Source organism: Branchiostoma belcheri, unplaced genomic scaffold, assembly GCF_001625305.1.
Source record: "Branchiostoma belcheri isolate BF01 breed outbred unplaced genomic scaffold, Haploidv18h27 scaffold8, whole genome shotgun sequence".
NCBI classification, from domain to species: domain Eukaryota; kingdom Metazoa; phylum Chordata; class Leptocardii; order Amphioxiformes; family Branchiostomatidae; genus Branchiostoma; species Branchiostoma belcheri.
In genome coordinates, this window is record NW_017804464.1 from 3,080,193 (window position 1) to 3,102,818 (window position 22,626).

Sequence of the window (22,626 nt, forward strand, 5' to 3'; positions counted from 1 at the left end):
GCTATTGGGTACACGTATATAGAAGGTCAATGCAAAACGTACAAGTCTTCATCACAGTTCTCCGAGAAGTTGTAAATCTTTTGGCAGCGTGGGCGAAGGTACTCCGGCAAAATCAGTTCTACTTCACACAATCAGAACAAAGGCTTGTGCCCTGAAGTTCTAAGCGATGTGAACAAAGTAAAGAAATCACGATAGACCAGTAGCCAAGGAAGCTATCGGCGTTTCAGATACAACTACAAGAAAAGTATATCTGTGTCGAAAGAAGTCACACGAAGCCAGTGCTATCTGAAGTAGATACCATGCATATTCATTCATCATATCCAGTCGCTTTGTATAAGCCTTAAAGCCCTAAAGTGGAAAGTGAAAAAAGTGGAAAAGGCCCTTGAACTTGATCTTCACTAGCTAAGCTAGTTAAGCCAGGCCAAGACTTATGTTCAAGATTGGTCTGTCCCACGTACGCCTACATATGATATCATACCTACATATAAGGCACGATCACCACTTGGACTTACATTTCATATCGCATGAACTTCGGAGCGATCCAGTTCGACTACATGGGGTGACGATGCAGTAAGCATCGGCACGAGTTCAGGTACTTGTCAGCATTCTCACTGAAATTACCGATTCAGTCAAGATTGAAAGAGTAGATTGGTTCAAGGCCAAATCCTCAGCTTCCCTCAGAGCTAGAGCATAACCACATTTCAAATTCCGTTGGCAATCTCTTTTGCACGAAAGGAGAAAGATGGAGGTTGGTAACGCGAAGGAAATGTTGTTAGGAACGTATGAAGGCATGGGTCCGCATGGCGACAAAAACGTCGTACTGATTTGTGGGTTACAACGCGCCAGACCCGAGGTACCCCCACCTCGCCATGTTGACAAGGGAGACAAGAAGGAACAAGTAGACGGACGGAATGGAGAATCGAGCGGCGACTGCCTCCCTCCCCCGTTACCACCAAAATCTCGTACGTTGCCGCCAAATACGTACGAAGATGTCGATCCGCACGGTGAGAGTATCTTTGTATTGAGTCCTGGGGAAGAAAGACAGGATGACGAACATGGTACAAATGTTGAAGACGTCGATCCGCATGGGTTCAGAGTCTTTGTACCACCAAGTTCTGCGCTCAGTGAACACCCGTCTCGTCTTCTTGGTGTGGGAGAAAAAGAACATGAACACCCGCGTGGACATCACACAGAAAAGAAGGGACTCGCCAAAGAACAGCTCGTCCAAGAAGCGGGCCAAAACTATGAAGACGTGGATGGAGGGTCCGTTGGTGAAATTTTAATATTGCGATCTGGCTTGAAACGCGCCGTGCCCAACCTACCACCACCTCGCAAAGTCGACATGGAAGAAAAAGCCTCTAAACGGAAGCAAGAAGAAGAAGAAGAAGAGGAAGAAGAAGAAGAAGAGGAGGAGCAAGTTGGCTTGGAGGATGATGATCACCATGTGTACTCTTGGCATCTTGACATGGGAGACCACATGGTAGTGTGGCCAGAGCTCAGTGCAGAACCATACTCTGATACATACTTCACAGCAAAGGATCTTACAAGCGAAGGGGAGTGTTCCGTGCCCAATGAAACCCCCCCTCACAATCTTGAGAAGGGGGACAAGAAGAAACAGGTGGACGGAAGGAATGAAAATGCGAACGGCGACCCTCCAACGTTACCACCAAGACCACGTAAGTTACCGCCAGATACGTACATGTACGAAGACATGGACCCACACGGTGAGAGTGTCTTTGCATTGGGTCCGGGGCAAGAAAAACAGTACGGCAAAAATGATACAAATGTTCCACCTCCCTTGCCTCCAAGAGATGACGTTGATTCGCATGGAGACAGAGTCTTTGTACCAGGTTCTGCGCCCAGTGGTCCCCAACCTAACCATCGTGACATGGAGAGCAAAGAGAATGTCAGGCCACCGTTGCCTCAACGCCCTGCGCCCAACGAACCATTGCCTCTTCACCATGACATGGAAGACAAGGGGAATGAACGTGCGGACGGAAGAAATGAAGAATCGGACAGAAAGGCCGGTAACAGTGTCTTCGCACTGGGTCTGGGCCAGTGGTTGTGGCCTACTGCACCCGATGGACCCCCGGCGGGGCGTCCAGGGCAAAAGCAAGAGCGAAGCTCCTACCATACATCTGATTCTGACACACCAGGGGGTACTAACAACGGAGATGATGATGAGCGAGCTGAACCTGGTTTTTGTCACAAAGTCAGAGGTACGTGCAGATACCAGTTAGTATATAAATTCCACTTATTCACAGCACATAAAGACTGCGTTAGGTTTTCTTTTTTCCCCGCACGGTAAGCGAGTGGAACCAGCTGCCGGGCCCAGTGGTGAGGGCACCGACAGTAGAGGCTTTTAAGGCCAGGGTAGAAACCGCCCTGCCATACTGGCCGCGTACCGCTCCCCCCCTCAGTGATACCCCGTCAGGGGTGGTTGGAGGGTATTGAAGAAGAATAAGATACATATTACACTAGGGTTAGATGAAGCAATTGTAGTTTTATTTCAATATATGTAATTTGCTTGTGATCGTTTTATCATTTAGTATGATATATGATTTTTCAGTGGATTTTTCTGGAAGCATCAACAGATTTCATGTTAACATGCAAGTGTATGCAACATGCAAATTGATTGCACTTAATCTGAATTTGTAAAGGATTGGAGAAATAAACCAAAAACAGTTTACTCAAGCAACCCGATATGATTTGGAAACGGTCAGACGTTTCAGGCAGTAGATGCTACCTGACACGTCTGACCGTTTCCAAAAACATATCCAGTAGCTTGAGTAACTGTTTTTGGCGTATCTTATTACCTGAATGTCTAACTTTCACCGACGTTAAGAGAAATGCAATGGTCTGGGCTCGATCATACAGGAACTGCTTTAAGCCTCCTAGGATCAGATTCTAAGAGAGGTGTAATCCTCATTGGCTCACTGTACTGAATTGTCTGCACCCACACACTGAGAACTGCACTTGAAAGATGACTAGAGGATTTGTAACAGACTTTCTAAAACATAAAAGTCCATGGCCGGCCAAGAGCAGGGCGACCGGTGGGATGATTGAAGCATATTGAAACGTTTCCGAGTTGAACGTTTGAACAAACACGACTTTAAAATGCAACCTGTACTACCGCAGTTAGCTCTCAGAGTGGTAACCTTCTAGAAAACCTTGTCATCAAGTAATGTCTCTCACTTGCTTACGTTTCGCGGTGAAAAAACATGGTTATGTAAAAAGAAAATCCCAATACCCCATGTTCCATCCACCTTATGAAATTATTTTCGTAAAACCTAGATAGAGCCACGGAGCTATGGATGAAGGGAAAATCTAGCCGTCTATGTTGCCCTGCGCTGGTCTGTGGACTGGTGCTGACTGCTTTAGTTGTCATTGCTGCTATCCTGGTGCCTCGTATCATTGCATCGAAGGTAGGCTAAGTCACTTGCTTATACCTAGGTTTTGCTTGTTTCTTTTGATGTCCTTCTGTAGTTTGTTTAAAGCCATCTAACGATAATGCTCCTTTCTTTTTTTTTCTGAGCTGGTATTAGGTACTTAGTAGTTGGTACGTCCACCAGTTTATTATTCATTTTGTACATCATGCATAGTCTGGACATTTTTTGGCTGTCTTCCAGTGACACCCACTGTAGGTTTGAAGCAATGGAACAAATGAGTCGCTAAAATTAAAAAATATAAGGAAACAGAGCTGAGAACTGATTGCAGAGGTGGGCCGGAAATACATGTTCTGAGTAAAGAGTAGAATGTGCCTTTCCCAAGGGCACAAGATCGGTGACCAGGTGGGGTTCGAACCCAGGACCTCTTGGTTCCGGGCCGAAGACGCTACCGCTACGCCACACGACCCCGCATAGTAATAGTTAAATATACATTTTAGGTCTTATCTTATGAGACAGGCTGCAAAATTCTACAGTATTTTTGTTGTGTTTGCGTCTCACAATTCTTCTCCCAACATGGGAGCGCTACATGAACATGATCTACAATAGTTACCGACGGCTTTTGCAGACGATGTACGCAAAGGATAACCGCTTGACGCTCACAAATACCAGCCTCAACGTAGAGAACTTACCAACCAGAAACATGGGCCTCCCATCAAACACTGGTAAATTACAACCTTTCAAAACCTTATTTTGAACAAGCACCTTATTTTGAATCATCCTGTATGTTGGAAGCCTTCTGTTGTTTAAGAATGTTTCAGTTTTATCTAAAACATTTCACAAAATTAGCTGGTCACATTTCGTTAATTCTAGCCTTTTTCCATCGTTATTACGCAGACATCAATGATTGCACCAGAAACCCTTGCCAAAATGGACGCTGTGTGACCAAAGATGGTAGACACAAATGTACCTGCTCATTTGGATGGACTGGACAGAACTGTCAGCAAGGTGAGTTGACATCTTTTCTTGCCGTTAGTGCATGTATACGTAATGGTTCATATTGAAACAATTTGACAAAACTACCAACAGAGAGATATAAATGACACTTTTGCCACCAAGCAGCAGCAGAAGTGGTAAAAACAACCTGCTTAAGACTCTAGCTTGCCATGTTCAAACACAAGTTAATTCTTTCCTCACTACAAAACTTTGATAGCGTTCTAACATCTTGACCATCGCCTGCTAATGCTAAGTGAGAACTGGTATAGGTAAAAATTTTGCTCAGTTGCTAACAGTGTTTTTTCACCTATCACACAGACATCAATGAGTGCACCAGAAACCCTTGCCAGAATGGACGCTGTGTGAACCAAGATGGCGGGTACAACTGTACCTGCTCACCTGGATGGACTGGACAGAACTGTCAGCAGGGTGAGTTTTGTCTCATTTCACTCAAGGACTAATTATATCTTATTCCCGTTGTTTGCTGTCTGTCTGTCTGTCTGTCTGTCTCTCTCTCTCTCTCAGATGCCTCTGTCCTTCTAGAGAGTTTCATCAATTCTTAATTTACGATTATACTAATAGACTTATTTCTTCATTCCACAGACATCAATGAGTGCAATGTTACCAACATACCCTGTCAGCATGGAACCTGTGTGAACAAAGAAGGGGGATACAACTGTACCTGCTCACCTGGATGGACTGGGCACAACTGTCAGCAAGGTGAGATATCGTCTTGAATTTAAATCCTAGAAAGCTATTTCTAGGAAACACAATGTTCCTATTTTGTCATGTTTTTCTTTATTTCTTTCTCCATTACTCTGTCCCATTCAAGAATTGGTTCTTGATTTACGTTTAATATTGGATTTATTTCTTAATCCCCCAGATATCAATGAATGCATGGGAAACCCATGCCAACAGGGAATCTGTTATAACAAAGATGGTGGATACAGTTGTGCCTGCAACCTCGGATGGACTGGACAGAATTGTCAGCAAGGTGAGTTTTTATCTGTAGGTATAGCTACCATGTTGCATAGTACATTTTCCTATTTCCATCTGCCATCCCTTCTTTTGTTTTTGTTGATATTGGACATACAGTGTATCTAGTACGCATGATGTATTTTATTTTTGTAATTTCTATATCACACAGACTTAAATGAGTGTAACCAATGGGTATACTGTCAACATGGAACCTGTGTGAACCTTCCTGGCGGATACAAGTGTACCTGCACAGTTGGATGGCATGGACAGAACTGTAACATAGGTGAATTTTTTGTCTGTATACTAGGTACATGTACTATTGATTGATTTGCATTTTTCCTGTTTCCATCTATCAGTCTTTTTTTGCCGGCCGTAGGTCGGTATAGAGACCAGTTAAAGCCAGGTAGACACGTAGGCACGTTGGCATTTGTTACATTGAATTGAAGCATTTATAAACCATTCATAACCTATGTATGGCATCTCAGTAGGGAGAGCGTTTCGTCTTTCGGCAGGTCTTGCTCAGAACATCGCCGGATCGAATTCCGGAGTCGGATTTTTTTTAAATTTTCTTTTTAACATCCATTGTTTTGCTTTTAACATTCTAAGAATTGTTCTTACATAGGAATGTCAATAGGTTAAATTGTTACTCTTTTTTGCACTTCGTCTTGCATGTCTTGGCAAGCTAAGTTTGCCGGTTCGAATCCCGCTGTCGGCATTAATTTAATTTTCTTTTTAAATTAACAATGCCGAAATGCAAGCTTTCCCGACTTGGTGATGCCTTCATCTAGTTGTTTTCTGAGGCCGGCCCAGCTTTTTTAAAAAGCTTTCCTTGTTTCAAATTCTTTGTTGGTAATGGGTAACGCTATATGTATGTATGATGATATTGTATTTATTTGTTCATCGCACAGACGTCAATGAGTGCGCGGGAAACCCTTGTCAGCATGGAACCTGTGACAACAATCGAGGTGGATACAACTGTAGGTGCTCACGAGGATGGACTGGAAAGAACTGTCAGAAATGTGAGATATTTCCTTTAAACTTTCTCATTTTAAGATGCACATGCCACTCTTTTTTAACCATCCCCTTGTTTTGTAACTTTATGTATTGTTTAATGTGTCGATTTCATTGTTTTCATGTGTACGTTGTTGTTACAGGGCATTCCTGAAAAGCAGTGTTTTTAAATGCGCTGAGGTTTCTACCCTGTTTAAATAAAACAGAAATAAACAAGAGTTCTGAGATCTCATACCTCCATGAAATATGGGCTTGACATGTAAATGTAAATCCAAATTAACATAATAAATGCATCGTGATGTTAACTTTTGATTACCTTACACATGTACTAAGTATGAAATTCCCATCATTTAGCACTAAGGAGTCATAGAATTTTCGCATTAATTATGCAAATTAGGTCATCATTGGCATAATTGGTATCTGTTGATGTTCCATCTGCCATAGATTACATACATTACATGTATGAAAGTACTATAATGTAAAACACTGTAATTACAGAATTTCCTAATTAATTATGCAAATTAAGTCCTCATTTGCATAATTTGCATTCAATACTGTAGATCTCTGTCTAAGCTACCCACATACCAAAAATCATACAAATACATTGTTCCTTTGTGAATTTATCTGCTCTGAAAGGTTTCACCAGAAACCCCCACTGCACTTCCAGAACAAGCTGCTAGGGGGACCAAACGCACACCTCTTATTACTGACAGAAAAAGCTATCAGTCACCAAAAAGTCAAGACCATAGCATGTCCAGGACAAAAGATACAAACACCGGAAGTTTGGCTGCAGTACCAAGGTCGGCCACCAGGAGGCCCATATTTGACCTTGACCTTCGTCTTCCTAAGACCTACCAGCATACCAAATATTATCACAATCCATAAAGGCGTTATGAAGTTATGCTGACTACAAAGTTGTGGAAACACACACAGACAAACACACAGACAGACAAACACACAGACAAACAAACAGACAGGCGCACCAAAAACAATACCTCCATTTTTCATGGAGGTAATAAAGGCCTGGTGGAGGCTAACATCAAACCATGGTCCAATTTTCATTGTGCTTGTCGAAAAGAGCTAGGTGAATCCCCCCTGTACAATGAACTGTACATAGCGTCTGTCTTATTTAATTCAGTCTGCCAAGACCCTTGGGAGATTAGCTCTTCAGTGAGCTAAAACTGGTTAGAGATCTCTCTTGCACTTTTGCCTTAATACAGCCGTACCGTGCTTTAGTGGTTGGAGGGAATACAACAATCACTGCTACAAGTTCATGTCAACATTTGTCAGCTGGTCTAAGGCGAACTCGATGTGTGAAGTAATGGGTGCAGAGCTGACTTCTATCGGGAGCAGCGGAGAGAACGACTTTGTTTCAAGTCTTGTCGTCAATGGTGATGTTGCACAACAAGGTGAGTAATCTATGGCATTGACCAGTGCAATGACAGGCCCTCTCAAAACCGGCACAGAAAAAATGGGTGCACAGTGACAATAAGATAAAATAGACTCAGAGCTAGAAAAATCTATTAAATCAAATTAAAATACATGTATTAGCACAAACCCTGCTGCCTCTTTTCAGAGCTTGAAAGTGACATTTCATAATAGCGTAATCAGTTGTGTCTATGGATGTGCAACTCCACCTGCATGTTGTATATAATGTCTGACTGTATATTACCTTTCAATAGACAAACAGGACATATAGATGTATACCACAATTGGGGACAAAAACTTAATTGACAATATCCTGCCATAGAAAGGTATTTGCCTACTCTACCTTCATGCCAAATTGCATGTTATTTGGCGGGAGGAGAAGAAGAAGAAGAAACATGAGGAAAAACTAGAAAGGCCAATATTTGCTTTGGAGCAAATACAGCGATGGGTTCACCACATTTTACGACGTCATGGCAGGGAAAGAATGAGAAACACAAGGGAAAACAATGATTTACATTGATATAACTATAATATGAAGTAACATACAACTAAAACAACAGTTGGATAGCTATTCCCTACTTTATTGGTTAGGATTTTTAATTGCATAATGCAAACTGTTGATTTTCAAAATAAATAACAAAAACGTTCATGCCCCGCATTCCAATGCTGGAGCAGAAAAGCTTGAAATACCTACCAAAACACTTGAATAAAGACATACTGTCAGTATGGAAATCTCTGTGCAGGTGTTAATCAAGTTAAATCCCAACAGCCAATCAGCAAGAAATGCTCTGTGCAGGTGGAAATGCTCTGTGCAGGTGTTAATCAAGTTAAATCCCAACAGCCAATCAGCAAGAAGTATAGAGGAAAGCTGCATGCCTATTGGTTGATGCCCTGCATTCCATTGTGATGACTCATGCCCAGACATGTAAACACGGCATACTAACACAGTAATACATTTGCTATAACACAGCCAAAAAACTCAAATAAAACCATTCTAAAAGCCTGTATCACAATAATTTAAAAAACGCCTAGGGGTATTTGCCCACTGTACCTCCATACCAAATTTCAGGACCTTGGGCCCTAAAATGAAGAAGCTGAATCCATTTAAAAAATGGCAGGAGGAGAAGGAGGAGGAGAAGAAGAAGAAACACCAGAAAAAGCAATATGGTTTCACCACACCACTTCGTGGTGTGGTGAACCCATAACAATATGTCTTCACCACATAGTGGTGAAGCCATGATTACAACATAAGACAATGTCACATGGGTAACGTCCAGGTAACAAGAAAGAGATTACGTCAACCCACAGGACAGAGGCAAATGACGGGCTGCTATGGGTATTGCAGTGTAAGTACGTCTAACCACCGGAAGGCGGGGAACAACACTGAGACGATAAACTGGACAGTGAGTGAGTGACTGAGATATTAAAAGTCAATACATTGTTTTCTTTCAATTGCAGTTAAAGCATTTTTTCGAGCAAATCACTTTTGGTGTGGACTGAGACGATCAGGTGGTCGACTTCAATGGACGGACGGTTCATCACTTCGGTTCACAAGGTGGGGTCGGAATGAGCCGGACAACGGTGGTGCACTGCGAATACTTGGCCATAGAGAGAATTGTGTTGCTGGCTGGGTACCTGTAAGTGTTGCTTTTCATAATTTGAAAATTAATCCATTTATTAATGGGACATCCAATGCAGTTTCATGACGAAAAAAAAACAATATTCTGGATGAGGAAATCTGTCTGATATTGACATTAATTACTAGTATACTACCTTTCTTTGCACATTTTTGTCATCGTTTTATACTTGAAGCATTTGAAAAAGCCAAGAAACAATTATTTTTTGAAAACCGTTTAACAAATAGCTTAGAACCAGCACATGGTACAAAACAAGCAGTCAACAAGCGTTATCCATCATTCAAATGCTGAAGGATTTGAATTCAATACCCACTACACGACCTAAAATTGACTTCTAGTTTTACTGACCTGAAATAGCTTTGGGTACCTTACACAATATCATACACGTTCAAGCTTTTTCAACAAAAGTGGTTGCACATGTGTTGAAGTGGCCCAGGACATTACTGCCAAAAATATAGCTTTTAAGCTCATGTATCTTTGTATTGAATATCATGTTCCAATAATTGCATATTTTATTGATCTGATGCCGTACCCTTTTTGCTATCGGTTTTCGGTTTCTTTGTTTGAATCATTCTTTACACAGATAAAGAGAACTGACTGGTAAGTATACCATAAAAATGACTTCAAGAATGACGTGTTATCACCACATAGCAATTGCTATTCTTTTTTTTTTTCAACAGACCAAGACATCGTCAGCAATCTGGTCTGACAAGAATTGTGGGCTTACTTTTCCCTTCATTTGCAAAGAAGAAAAGTAAAAAACCTGTTCTTAAGTCAAATGACAACATCCTACTCACACTTACATTAAACATAAGAAAGCGTTTAACAGGAGAATTTAATCTTTTGTAAAAGTAATGAATATTTCTAATAAAACATAATGTTTTTAAGAATTTTTTTCTAAACGCGATACATAATGTTTTAAGCATGTTTTTGTTCAAAACATAATGTATCATTTGAAAAAAATACACATTACCTTTTATAACTGCACTAAATTTGCCATGCATGTTCCTGCATTTAAAAGTTTGAAAGACGAGAGTTATGACTAATGTATATATATGCGAGTATATGTTTATGTATATGTGTTTCCTAAAACAAAAGTGCCAACAGTGATATGCCTATCATTTTTTTTTAAATTCCAACATGTAATCACACGACGTGGTGACGGCACACTCAAGTTTTTTCAACTTATATTAATGCCGCCACCAACACGGGACAATGCAATACTCATTTTCACCTGAGCGAAGTGAGGAAAGTTGTGTAAAGTGCCTTTCCCAAGGACACAAGACCGGTGACATGGGCAGGATTCGAACTTTTAAAATCGTAAAATCTTGCTAACAATGAATCTTTATTTGTTCATGCCTATGGGGCTAAATGCATACATGCACATCGGAGTATGATGCTACATGTATATCATAATGAGTAACATAATAACTGATTAATACTAACTAATCTAGATCAAGAATATTTCTTCTCTCTTTTTAAAGCAACTGGAGATGAATTCACATAGTTTTTCTATTGTGATCATTACTGGTGAGTGGTGAGGTGACATGAGATGACTGAATATATCTTTCTCTGTTCTACCTTAAAGGTTGTCTAAGTGGATTTTTCTAAATAAAAAAAAAGTATATATGTGATTCTAAAACAATTTATAGGTGTGACACCTGGTATGAAAGGGGTCAAAGAGACAAACCTTTCTCATGTATTCTAAAAGTTATAATTGCTACACAATTATGTTGACGTTCAATGATATACAATAATTATTACTAAGAAGGGATTTCCCACCTTTTGTAGTATCTTACTATTGTAATGTCAATCTTATATTTAATAGCTGACTTGCTGGATAACAATACTTCTTTATCAATAAGCATTGATTAATTGGAATGTGATGCGACTGAACTGTACTAAATGCGTCGACAATTCTAGAAATGTCAAGAGTGAAGCTTTGGGAATTACAGTAAAATGTTGCTACAGAATACACTGTACCTGTGGTTAAAGCTATGGACAGGTGACATGAACATCAAACCTAATGGGGAAGTCAGCTTCAAGACCCCCTTTTTCACTAAATGACAATTGCTGGATGACCAAGACTCGATTTGTGAGACTCTTAAGCTTGATTTTATACTTGGAACATGATTTTTTGAAGTACAATGTAAAAAATAGCTTTGTGTATTTTTTTTAGAAATCTGTAAAATTTATGGTTGATTCGCAATATTTGCAAACAATCAATGTACTCCTGGCAATTCAAATGTTCTGCTTTGTAACAGTTTAAATGTTCTGGTTTGTCGTGATTTTATGTGAAACACCACTGGTGTAACAAACTTTATACAATTATGCACTTCAGGAAAGGCCAGTGCTAATACATGTCAATCACTTTATGTTTGCAGTAGCAAAAGTTTGTGGCTGAGAAAAATGGACATGTTCACAGAACTATATGTTCGCGGTGGTGGTAGGTGCAGCAAAAGGAAAATTGGCGGATGATTTGCTCACGGTAATGACAAGTAACCATGCACGAGTACTGTGAAAAAAATCGTGATTTACAGCATATATTTGGAATTGTAAGAAACGAAAACTTTGAAGGACAATACATTTTTCTCACGGTCCCTCATGTCAGTATGTTTATTGTGTATTTCAGGCTCGATGGCCCACAGTGACATACATACATGACATGACATGAACACATCTAAAAGAAAACAAACAAACAAACAAACAAACAAACAAACAGATAAATTGAAGTATGTACAGATAAATGAGCTATCCTGCCCCAAGGAGGCTCCCTTACGATAGGTGGGCCAAGCTACAGTACTGTCGCCAGAGCAGGCTGGAGGAAAAAGCCTCCAAACAAAGTAGCAGTTTGATTAAGTCGTTCTTAGACTTTATCAAGCGACAAGGAAACGGATACGCCAGTTTCCGGCGGTTAGCATCAAAGGTACTCACACGCATCTTCACAAATAAGTCGCTGTTACTAGTACTTCTCGGCTGAGACATTTAGGCCGTCGTGGTAGACAACTAATCTATGCATGGTTCCAGCTCTGTAGTTGGACCAAAGCTGAGCACAGTATACTAAAGCTCGGCGACAGGCCATGGTAACAAGGCCATGGTAAACACTATTGATTCAAACGTTAACCAATCTGTAGAGATAAAAATAACACAGAAACAAAACCTTGTATAGCTGATCAAAGACACATTTAACAGCACTGAACCACACCCACACTGGCATGTAGTGTAAAAGTGATTGATAATGACAAAAACTAAAAATAAGCTGTTGAAAAATGAACTCAAAATAACAAGTGCTATGTTAGTAAGGGATACAGTTAACACGGAAAATTCCAAACCATTCCCTCTACCTCACACACACACACATCGCCAAGACTTGCAAGGCATGCGTGTAGCATCAGAACATGTTACAAACCTTTGCCCCATTGAAACATAACCATTTTACTTGAATGATGTAGAATTCATTCTTGCTGTGTAATGGAATTTTAATTTATGATAAATGGAACAAGGTGGTAAACGTTATTGATTGATTAAAAGTACCAATGGTATTATGATAAAACGTGACTTCACAGAAACAAAAAAAATCTATAGCTGACGAAACACACTTAAACAGCACTTAAGCACAGACACATTGACATATACATAGGTAGAAGTCAACCTGTTCTTCCTATCCTGTGAATGTGTTATCGTCATCATCCATGTCATCATTGTCGTCAGAGTCAATGACCGCATACTCGAAATCGTCTTCCTTCTCAATGTTGACGTAGCTCTGAAACAAATAGTAAAACTGACATGAAAACCTCGCCAATTCAAACCTTACTGATAATAATTTAATGCTTTCTTTATCTGGTAAAATTCCAGAAATTTTATTTTTACTGAAGTTTCACAACCTGACATCTTAATGGGTAAAAGTGTATTAGCCATATGCTTTGTTGGATTTGTCCCATGTATGCAGTGTTGAAATTGTAAAATACCAAAGAAAACAATGATCACTAGAAATTTAAAGGTAACATTTGCAAAGCAAATGCATCATGTTTACATTCACACGGTCCAGCTTAACAAACTACTGCTTTGTTTATTCTAAATCAAACACATTCATATATTCTAAATCAAACACATTCAAATATATGGTGACCATGCAGCCCCTCTTGAACTAAGTTCTGCATGGCACTTGCAACATTGTGTAACCCAACAACAGTGACCATGGTGACAGGCGTCTAGCCCTGGTCATTGACCTTATTTGTTTGAAATGGAAGAAGAAGAAGAAACTGAGCAAAAACAATGTTTTCCTTTGGTAAACATGACGATGACCCTAAATACAGTTTAGACACTGATGTTTGACCAATAGAATTGTATACTCACGCTCTTGTCCTCCATCATGCCCTTCAGCTGTTCCACCAGGTCAGAGAAGGTCGGTCTGTCCTCAGGACGGCGCTGCCAGCACTGCAGCATCATCTGGTACCTGGTCAGGAATAATATTCATGTACTTTCAATGTATCTCTTTTTATTAGGATTGCTTGTTTCACCATTACTGTAATTTTGCTAGATAGAAAGCAACCCATATTTATTTTATTATTATATTCATAAGTCATATTCCACCATAAGAACCATAACGTACCAATCTGAAAAAGGAAACGATAGTAGAGATAGTTATAGTATAGTCCTTTCACAGAGAGTGATAAATTGAAGAATGCAGCTATTGGGGACACGTATATAGAAGGTCAAGCAAAACCTACAAGTCTTCATCGCAGTTTCTTGGTTTGGGCAGCCTGTATCCTTCTCGAAGGCTCCTTAGTAGAGTTCTTGATTTCATTCCGCTGTAAGGGGTTCCTCCTACAAGAGTTAACACCATCGTAATCATCATCATCATGAATTTCATACTATCATTGTTCACAACGTGAGGTTTTCGCTTCAAACATGAAATAACACCAGTTAACACAAAGTCAAATATCCCTTCACACTTACCCAAAGTGACAATCTCCCAGAGTAGAATTCCAAAAGACCATCTGAAGTACATGGGAGGAAAGTGTCAGCCAAAATTATCATAAAGTCAACATTGGTAATTTCCCTGAACAAAAAATAAAGAAAAACGCCACATGGTTAATTTATTTATGTGGTGGTTCATGGACTCATATATGTTGTCGATACTACCGTTGTGAAATAATTTAATCAACAGTTCAAACCTACACGTCACTCTGTGTTGTGTAGATCCTAGTGCTCAGCGCCTCTAGCGCAGTGGATCGGAAAGGAACAGCCCTCTGTAATACAGAAAACAGGTATCAACCATTAGGTAACGGTACTCTCCCATCTCAGTTGTCATCTACAACACATATATGAATTATGTCTTTCATGCTGCGAAAGGTTGAATGTGCAAGATTATTTAAGGCGAGTTCGTTAATTACTGGCTATTAATTTTTAAGATCATATTATGCTGAATGTCTCAATTCATGCCTTAGTCACCATATTGTTGTATGCACTCACCTTAGACGTTTGTTCATAGATGCCCTCCCCACGTGAGAGTCCGAAGTCAGCAACCTTGGCGATGAGACTGTCTGTGAGGAGGACATTTCTGGCTGCCAGGTCACGGTGGATCACCTGTTAAACAGAAAATACATTACACAAGTGCAATTTTAGAAGATGTAGAAAGATACACATTGTGCTATGTTCACAATATTTGCTGCTTTCCGAAGACTCTAAACCTCTAAACAATAATACTACTAACGTACGTCTTTAGAAGACAGATGATCCATCCCCGTTGCCACGTCACAGGTGATACGGAGGAGCTGGACCGGTGACAGGGTGGACACGGTGCCGACAGTCTGGCGGATGTTGGCGTAGGCTGGACTTGTGGTTTCCAGAACCCGAGATGTTCTCAGGTACTTCTTCAGATCGCCATTTCCAGCCATTTCTAGAGCCATGTACTGCTGACCTGAAGATAGATTAACTTGGTTTTATTGCTAACACATGTATTTCCAGTCAAACGAAAGACATATTAGGTAACAGACACCCAATTGAGTTCCATATCAATTTTAATCAAACAAAAACTGGGAGGTTTACAAATCAGCCTTTCGTATTACCAGTGCTCACAGTATCAAGAAAATAACATGTTCGTAGAAAAAAGACCATTCTGCAGCAACAACAAACCTAATTAGTGCACGTATTATGAGTCTATTATAAGATATAAATGTATCACCTTGGTGGTCACAGGTTCCCAGCAGGTTGATGATGTTAGGATGGTAGCCAACATGGCGCATGATGTCCACTTCCTGCTGAAAGTCTCGCCTGGCAGCCTCATCTGCACCGCCTAAAAAGAACGAAAGGAGATTTCCATTGTAATGTGAATACTATTAGCAGTCCTTCATCTTATGACGCTGGTAGGGCATAAGATAACATTGTATTATCATATGACATATCAGGGTCAACATTTCATATAAAATAATCATTCCGTGCATAAATATTGCGAAAGATGGAACTTAGGTATCTTGTACTTACGTTTCAGTACTTTGATTGCTGCTGCCACGCTTTCACCATCCAGGTTGACTGTTCCCTTACGGACCTCTCCGAAGTTGCCTGTTCCAAGCAGCTTGGAGGTCAGAGAGATGTCGTCCCAAGTCAACTCGCGGTCGCTGATTGCCATTATCTTCAGTGGAATGGGCTGTCGTGAAAGAAGGCAAAGGACACAAACACTTTGACATCTTATTTTATATTATGAACAACCATTGCAATGTCGAAGTAAGTTAGGAAAATGGTTAACAGAAAAGAGTACATTGCTTGGAGGTTAAGATCTGATTATCATAATGATTGTGATAGAGTATGTATGGAAAATGGTTCAAGAATCGAGGAGCATAACCCTTACCCTATAGTTCTCCATGGCAATCGGTTTGGAGGCATGTTGTTCATGGTGCCTAGCTGCAGTTGGGCCCCCATCAGCAGCTGCTGTTGTGGCTTCTTGCAATCTCATGCCGGTTTGGTCTAAAATGGGTAAACAGCTCCATTTAATTTGTCATGCTTTGTAATTGAGTGATGGCGATATTTTGTGCTAGGGATATCAGAGGGATATCAAGAATATGGAATTTCTTACCTGAAACGAACGATGTATTAGAAAACCCTTCCGCTTCAGACATATTCTTACGGACAGGGAGGGGAGGTCGTTGCTTTCGTCGCCTGTAAATGTCAACAGCAAAGCATTAGGATTTCTGATGTCGTAACTGGTGATGAATTCCAAGCAATATCGAGTATAATTTGTGAAGTCTAAAAAATGAATGTCACAATAACCGGTAAGCAACACTACGTTTAGAATATGTACAGCGGTAACCTGTCAGATAGTATGATACATACCTGCGCCAGAGGATAAAGATAACGACTGCTACCAACACAAGAATAACAGCAACACTTCCTCCTGCTGCACCGGCAATTAGACCTATAGATGGACCTAGAACGAAATAATTGATGAACTTTGTTTTCATTTCTCATCGTTCTAATATTCTAGTCATCAATTTCGGGAAGTCAAGAACCTGTTAAATGTTGCAGCCCAGACTTTAACTTTATCTTATTCTTTGCCCTCATTTGCCTGGCTGTGATTTGTTTTTGTTAATTTAGGGGTTGCAAACCAGCCTCATAGTTTGGTACGCACCATACTGATACATGTATATATTATGTGTATAAACTCATACATGTATATATATATCATTCATGTCCTTACCTGTTGGACAAGCAGGTTGATCCTGACATGTCTGTGTCTCACTCGCTGCTCCCTCACAGTCCCGTCCGCTGTATGCAGGAATGGGGTTGTCACATGTCCGGGTTCTGGTCCTGGTGCCGTTACCACAGGTTACACTACAAGGGGGCCAGTCGGTCCACGGTGACCAGCCTCCATCAACTGAAATCAATATAAAGATGTTCATCAAGAGATAAGGCTACACAATTAACAGTGAAATCGAGTTTGTACGTATATCAAGTGCACTGCACAATTTGCTCATTATAACAGTGACGGTCAGAAGAGAAACAACTTAAAAGAAACAAAATAATCCAAATGTAAATGTACCTGGAGGATGTGTTGTAATTGAGACGGACGGTCCCATCGCACCCCGGCCTCCAACGCCGGGCCTCGTCAGAACCACGGCTAACTCGTACTCAGTTTCACGTGTCAAGCCGTCCAACCGATATGGGATTGAGCGGTTGGACACAGGAGTTTCTGTCCAGCTGCCTGATGGAAGCTTTCTGTGCAGCAATAACGTGTCGACTATCGGCCCATCTCCGTCAAAGGTCGCAATGTTCAAGCCGACGATGACATACAAAAACCCGGTCTCTGTCGCTGTCGGTGGCTCTTTTGGAACTGGCTGGACTGAAATAAAGGGCGACATGTAAGCTAATTCATCTGAAGATAGTCATACTAAGCTTTGGTGTCAAACTACGCATGTAAATAGATCCACGTGCTTGTATTAAGTCCCTACCTTTCACGTCTATGTAGGCACGATGAGAAATGCTCGACCCTGCTATGGTTTGTACTCTACAGTCGTAGTGTCCTTCCTCTGAGGCTGTCACGCCGGTAATGTCGAACGTTGCCCTCAATTCGTCCCCAGACGATGCCGCACTCGACGGTTGAAGATCTCTTCCAGTTCTCAGGTTTCTCAGGAGAAAGTTGTCCCGGGTTGGAGCAGGGTCACCGTCCGCAGCGCACGTTATGGTCACGTCCTGCCCGGTGTTTACCTCGATGTTGTTCGCGGGGTCTTCTGTAATGGACGGGGCACGGCCTGTAGGGCGAAGATATGCGAAGGTATGTGACATGTCAAATTATTCTTTGTAATTGCAAAATACTTCTACCATTTGTTAAGGTGGAATACATACAAAGGGAATTAATTACCTGTCACTGTTATCATGCTCCTGTAAGAATACCTCACCCCGTTGTAGTCAACAGCACAGTTAAGTTCCACATCTCCCAGCACTGTCGGTGGAGTGAAGCTCCAAGTTTTCTGACGGGCTGACTCCGAGGTCTCAGCTGTAGGAGTGACCTGAGTCACATTATACTCTAACCTCATGTCAGGACAGTCATCAGTAGTCCAGGGGTGACAACTGCAGGTGACGTTAGCGGAGGTGGACGCAGCATTTATGATGTGAACCGTCATGGGCAGCAATGAGATACGGAATTCTGTGCAGAAGGAAGCACTAGCCCTCATTATAAAATGTTGCCATTTTTTTCTTATAGTGAGTTTCTACGGACAGTATAGATTTTCATGCAGGTAATAGGATACGGCATACGGCTGTTTATATCCAAGAAAATGTTCTTGGGAGTACTGTCACATCTCGTGGCGTTAGATGGTACATCAGCAGTATGAAATGCATTTTGTGCACTTTAACTGTGCGGTTGGAACATGCGTGATGTGGTATATGACCTACATTTTACATCTTATTTGTGAGAGTTCCAAATTCTTCAATTTAAAAATTTAACAGAATTAATCTACAAACAGAAAATAAATGTTTATTCGGATGGTTCAGCAGATATTTTTTGCTCCAAGCAACATATCAATATCAAGCAACGTACTCTTTTCTTCACAACTTGGACCTCTCCAATCTCCTGTACACAGACAGCCTTTATTGACGTCACATATCCCTCCGTTATTGCAGACACACGTCTGTGTACAGCCTGGACCGTACTCATTCCTACCACATGCTGCAGAAAACGTAGTCACAAGTGCAAAGAATGACCAATACTGATAAACACATGGATAAAATATGTTTTTCTACATTACTGCTATACACCTAATACGTAGTCAAACATATTTCAGAACGCCAGTTCAGTCTAAATCTAGAGCTCTCGGTCAGAACAAAAATAACTGCCTCTCTTACTTGTATCACAGTCGAACCCCTTGTACCCGTTGGCGCACTCACAGCCGTAAGGATCCGGCAGACAGATGAGGGACTTCTGGCAGGTCCTATCGGCATTAACCTCACAGGACCACTGGCACGACTGGCCGTACTGGGAGGACTGCGGACAGGCTGGAAGAGAGGAGATTGGGTTTACACATCATCTTTACTCTATATTGAACGTCAATAATGTTATTCGTTTACTGAATCTGTTTCTCTTGCAGGATAATCATTTCTCTTTACTCCACTCTTGACAACGTCTCAAAGAATAAGAACATGACAGTGCAAAATAACAGTAACGGTATCGGATACCGACAACCGATGATGAGCGTAGTTTGTTCAATTACCTAGTTCACAGTTGTCTCCATAGAACCCCGGTGGACATATACAGGAACCGTCCTGGTCACACCGACCTCCGTGATAACACAGGCAGGGGAGGGAGCAGTCAGGGCCCGAGCGGTCTGGGGAGCAGGCTAGACAAACGTTGCAAAGCAAACAAAGCAAATCATGATCAATAGGGCTAAAAGGCGTATACAGAATCACATTTGAATGTATTCATAACACTTCTTCATAGAGTAGTATAAGTACATGCTGTACAAATTAGTTAAATCACCTGGCCCATTGTACGCTTCCATCAAATGAAACGAATTAATCTTAATAAAGATACCTGAAACTGTTAGTCTGATGTAGCTCGCTAGTTTATCTGTGTCTGACATATCATTGTACTTGACGACGTAGGTCCCGTCGTCCGCTGCGGTCACACTGTTGAGAACTAACTCGTGCTCCCCGGGTTGATATCCATGTGGAGTTGACGCGGCTGCTGTCCCGTCTGTTCTCCTAAGCACGATACTGGTCCTACCTATCGAGTTTGGGTAACACCATGACGTCGTTGTGACCTTTATCCTGACCTCATCACCTACTGTTGCACGATAGGTGTAGGCGAGGGGCTTCAGGCAGGCTGTTTACACAAAAAAAGAGTTTTACTAAGTGAAAACGTAGACCATCGTCAATAAGACTGAACAATATAACGTTACATATGTATACTAACAGTACCGACTGTTTTAGTTAGACATGGACTCATCATTAGCCATGATATATTTGACATATATACAGTTCTCGCGAATTGATGGCTACATGTACCTTTGTGGTACAATAAGTGACAGCTAAAAGATTCAAAAGGTGTCCGCCTAAGTATATTTATATCGGGCTCCCATCCATGATTGATTGTCAAATCAGTTAGCCGTACAAGCACTTCCATTGATAGTAGTTGTTATATACAGAAAGGTTGTAATACAAGTACGTCACTTCTGACATTTTCTTACCTGTATTAAGAATTTTGACAGTAGACACCTCCCTGGTCACCCCGTCTTTAGTTCCACTGCAGGAGAAAACCCCGATGGCTTCTTTTCTTTCGTTATCGTTATTGGCGGGATTTATTGTCGCCTGCACCTTTGTTGGTGCCAAAGACGATGGGATTGTTACTGTTGACCTTCTCGCTGTGAAAGTGTTTCCTCCTGGTGAGTATTCTACCTTGATATAGAAGTCTGAATCCGAAGTAGAACCCTGTACCGTCCCGTCTGTGATACAGGTCAGCACACTGGATCTGTCATCTGCGACATTACTTCCAGATTCTACACGCAGGTGAGGGACAAGCGGATACTGGTTCAGGATGGCCACATCGACTCCACCTGAAATTACATTACAGTGAGGCCAGCAACATTGCACTTAAGCTGGGGAATTTAATGCTTCATATGAAATATTACAGAAGGAACTTAATCATTTTTGTGTGACTGGGAACACTTTTGTTCTGTTGAGCTATACTTTCATGTGAAAATTATTACACGGCCATTAAAACAAATTAAGAAAAACCCTTACTTACGATGATTCTTTTACTGACAATGACAATGAACTCATACCTGCTTCAAAGATTCACATCAAAGTGATAACAATAAACATTACGGATGTATTTCTTGTATGCGTCAGATATGCGTGAAACATTTTAACCCGCGCGAGTTATAATTAGGGAGACGTTTTCCCCATTTTTTTTCTGGTTCAATACCAACGGTGGGAGTTATGTGTACACCATTGTTTGTACATCATTCCATACAAGATGGCGATCAGTTGATTCTAAGTTTGCACACCTATTTTGGTTTTATGTATTATCTATCAGGCTTTGGAAGCGGCTGGGAAGAGTATAAATTGGCCAAACATATGAAGACAGGTAACATGCCAGGGAAGTTGGTAAGCTAAGGAGTACATTTTTTGGTCGGCTAAGAAGTACATTTACTAATTAGAGGAGCAACTCCCTGGCATGTTATCTATTTTGTCAATTTGTATCCTCTCCAGCCGCTTCCGAAGCTTGGTAGAGGCCATGAGATGCTGTAAACTCTCACCTGAGTATAAGGCAGGGGTGATAACCAGAAGTCCGACAAGGAAGTACCGTGTAAAACACGCCATGTTGTTCCGGTTCTTCGCCAACTGCGTACAATATTTGCTAACTTGTATGTTAAACATTTACCCTATAGGTCACAAGTCATGAGCTCGTAATTTGGGGTGGCAAAAAATGGCTGTGCGAGCTTACTAATAAATTCAAGGCGTTGCTACAGAGCCTCTTGTCTGCTGAGTTACATTACGCCCGGTTATGTTCAGCAATTGTGAAACTTGATTACACCTTGTGATTGTCTTACGATACAATGTAACTATGTTGGTAACTGAATACAGTTGGCAGTGAATACTTTTATGGATATAGAGCGGTTATAAATATAGACAGCACCATGGCAACAAATGATTATTAACCACAAGTGCGACACTGCTAAAGGAGTATTACTAGCAGCCAATAGTGACACAGAGACATTGCTTACATAGACTTTAGTCACTAGCTATAGTCAATTTTCGAACGACTAAAATTAAATCGATCGGTCAACGGATAGGATTGGCGTTTACACAGTTTATTGGTCCAAATCTGTAGTTAGCGTCATCCGATGATACTGTAGTTGTTAATGGTGTAACTTATTTAGGAGACGTGATGATCTAGCCATAGATCTAGTGTAGAACTTCCGAATGGCTTTAGGTATACCGACTTCTACGTAACTTGGTAACGCCCTTTGGAACGCGAACAGAGATGACGACACAAAATAACTACCCGCTCGTGACTGGCATTGCAAAGTTGTCATAGTTCCCAAGGTTGCCATATTATCATTATAAGGGCTGTTGGAAACAACAAATCTTTCTCTCCGATTGTAGATTTAGACACAATTCAGAAATGGGGGGGGGTCCAGTTATTAGTGCTTGTACAGCGAACGTGTGGACCCGTTATATAAACATAACACCGC

General features: G+C 41.0%; 3 protein-coding genes and 1 long non-coding RNA gene across 4 annotated transcripts; 1 reads left to right on the forward strand and 3 right to left on the reverse strand.

Annotated features, from left to right (window-relative positions):
- Positions 1-1,248: 1,248 nt before the first annotated feature.
- On the forward strand, positions 1,249-6,525 carry LOC109486047 (latent-transforming growth factor beta-binding protein 4-like). Its single transcript, XM_019789740.1, has 7 exons — positions 1,249-2,219; positions 4,284-4,394; positions 4,701-4,811; positions 4,986-5,102; positions 5,266-5,376; positions 6,269-6,379; positions 6,515-6,525. The coding sequence occupies exons 1-7, from the start codon at positions 1,343-1,345 to the stop codon at positions 6,523-6,525; spliced, it is 1,449 nt and encodes a 482-aa protein (XP_019645299.1). The 5' UTR covers positions 1,249-1,342.
- Positions 6,526-12,037: 5,512 nt separating this feature from the next.
- Positions 12,038-16,079, reverse strand: LOC109486048 (tyrosine-protein kinase receptor Tie-1-like). The gene is made up of 9 exons (XM_019789741.1): positions 15,923-16,079; positions 15,624-15,734; positions 15,157-15,359; positions 14,912-15,025; positions 14,618-14,688; positions 14,396-14,436; positions 14,167-14,263; positions 13,793-13,892; positions 12,038-13,199 (listed from the first exon to the last, which is right to left on the reverse strand). Exons 1-9 carry the CDS (start codon positions 16,065-16,067, stop codon positions 13,098-13,100), a joined length of 984 nt encoding a protein of 327 aa, XP_019645300.1. The 5' UTR covers positions 16,068-16,079; the 3' UTR covers positions 12,038-13,097.
- Positions 16,080-16,292: 213 nt separating this feature from the next.
- On the reverse strand, positions 16,293-16,860 carry LOC109486385. The gene is made up of 3 exons (XR_002141195.1): positions 16,769-16,860; positions 16,512-16,594; positions 16,293-16,402 (listed from the first exon to the last, which is right to left on the reverse strand). It is a non-coding gene; the product is annotated as an uncharacterized LOC109486385 (long non-coding RNA).
- Positions 16,861-16,936: 76 nt separating this feature from the next.
- LOC109486050 (angiopoietin-1 receptor-like) lies at positions 16,937-21,751 on the reverse strand. Its single transcript, XM_019789742.1, has 11 exons — positions 21,688-21,751; positions 20,617-20,982; positions 19,962-20,252; positions 19,642-19,767; positions 19,277-19,426; positions 18,972-19,100; positions 18,294-18,578; positions 17,884-18,183; positions 17,475-17,774; positions 17,133-17,309; positions 16,937-16,944 (listed from the first exon to the last, which is right to left on the reverse strand). The coding sequence occupies exons 1-11, from the start codon at positions 21,749-21,751 to the stop codon at positions 16,937-16,939; spliced, it is 2,196 nt and encodes a 731-aa protein (XP_019645301.1).
- Between the last annotated feature and the right edge of the window lie 875 nt (positions 21,752-22,626).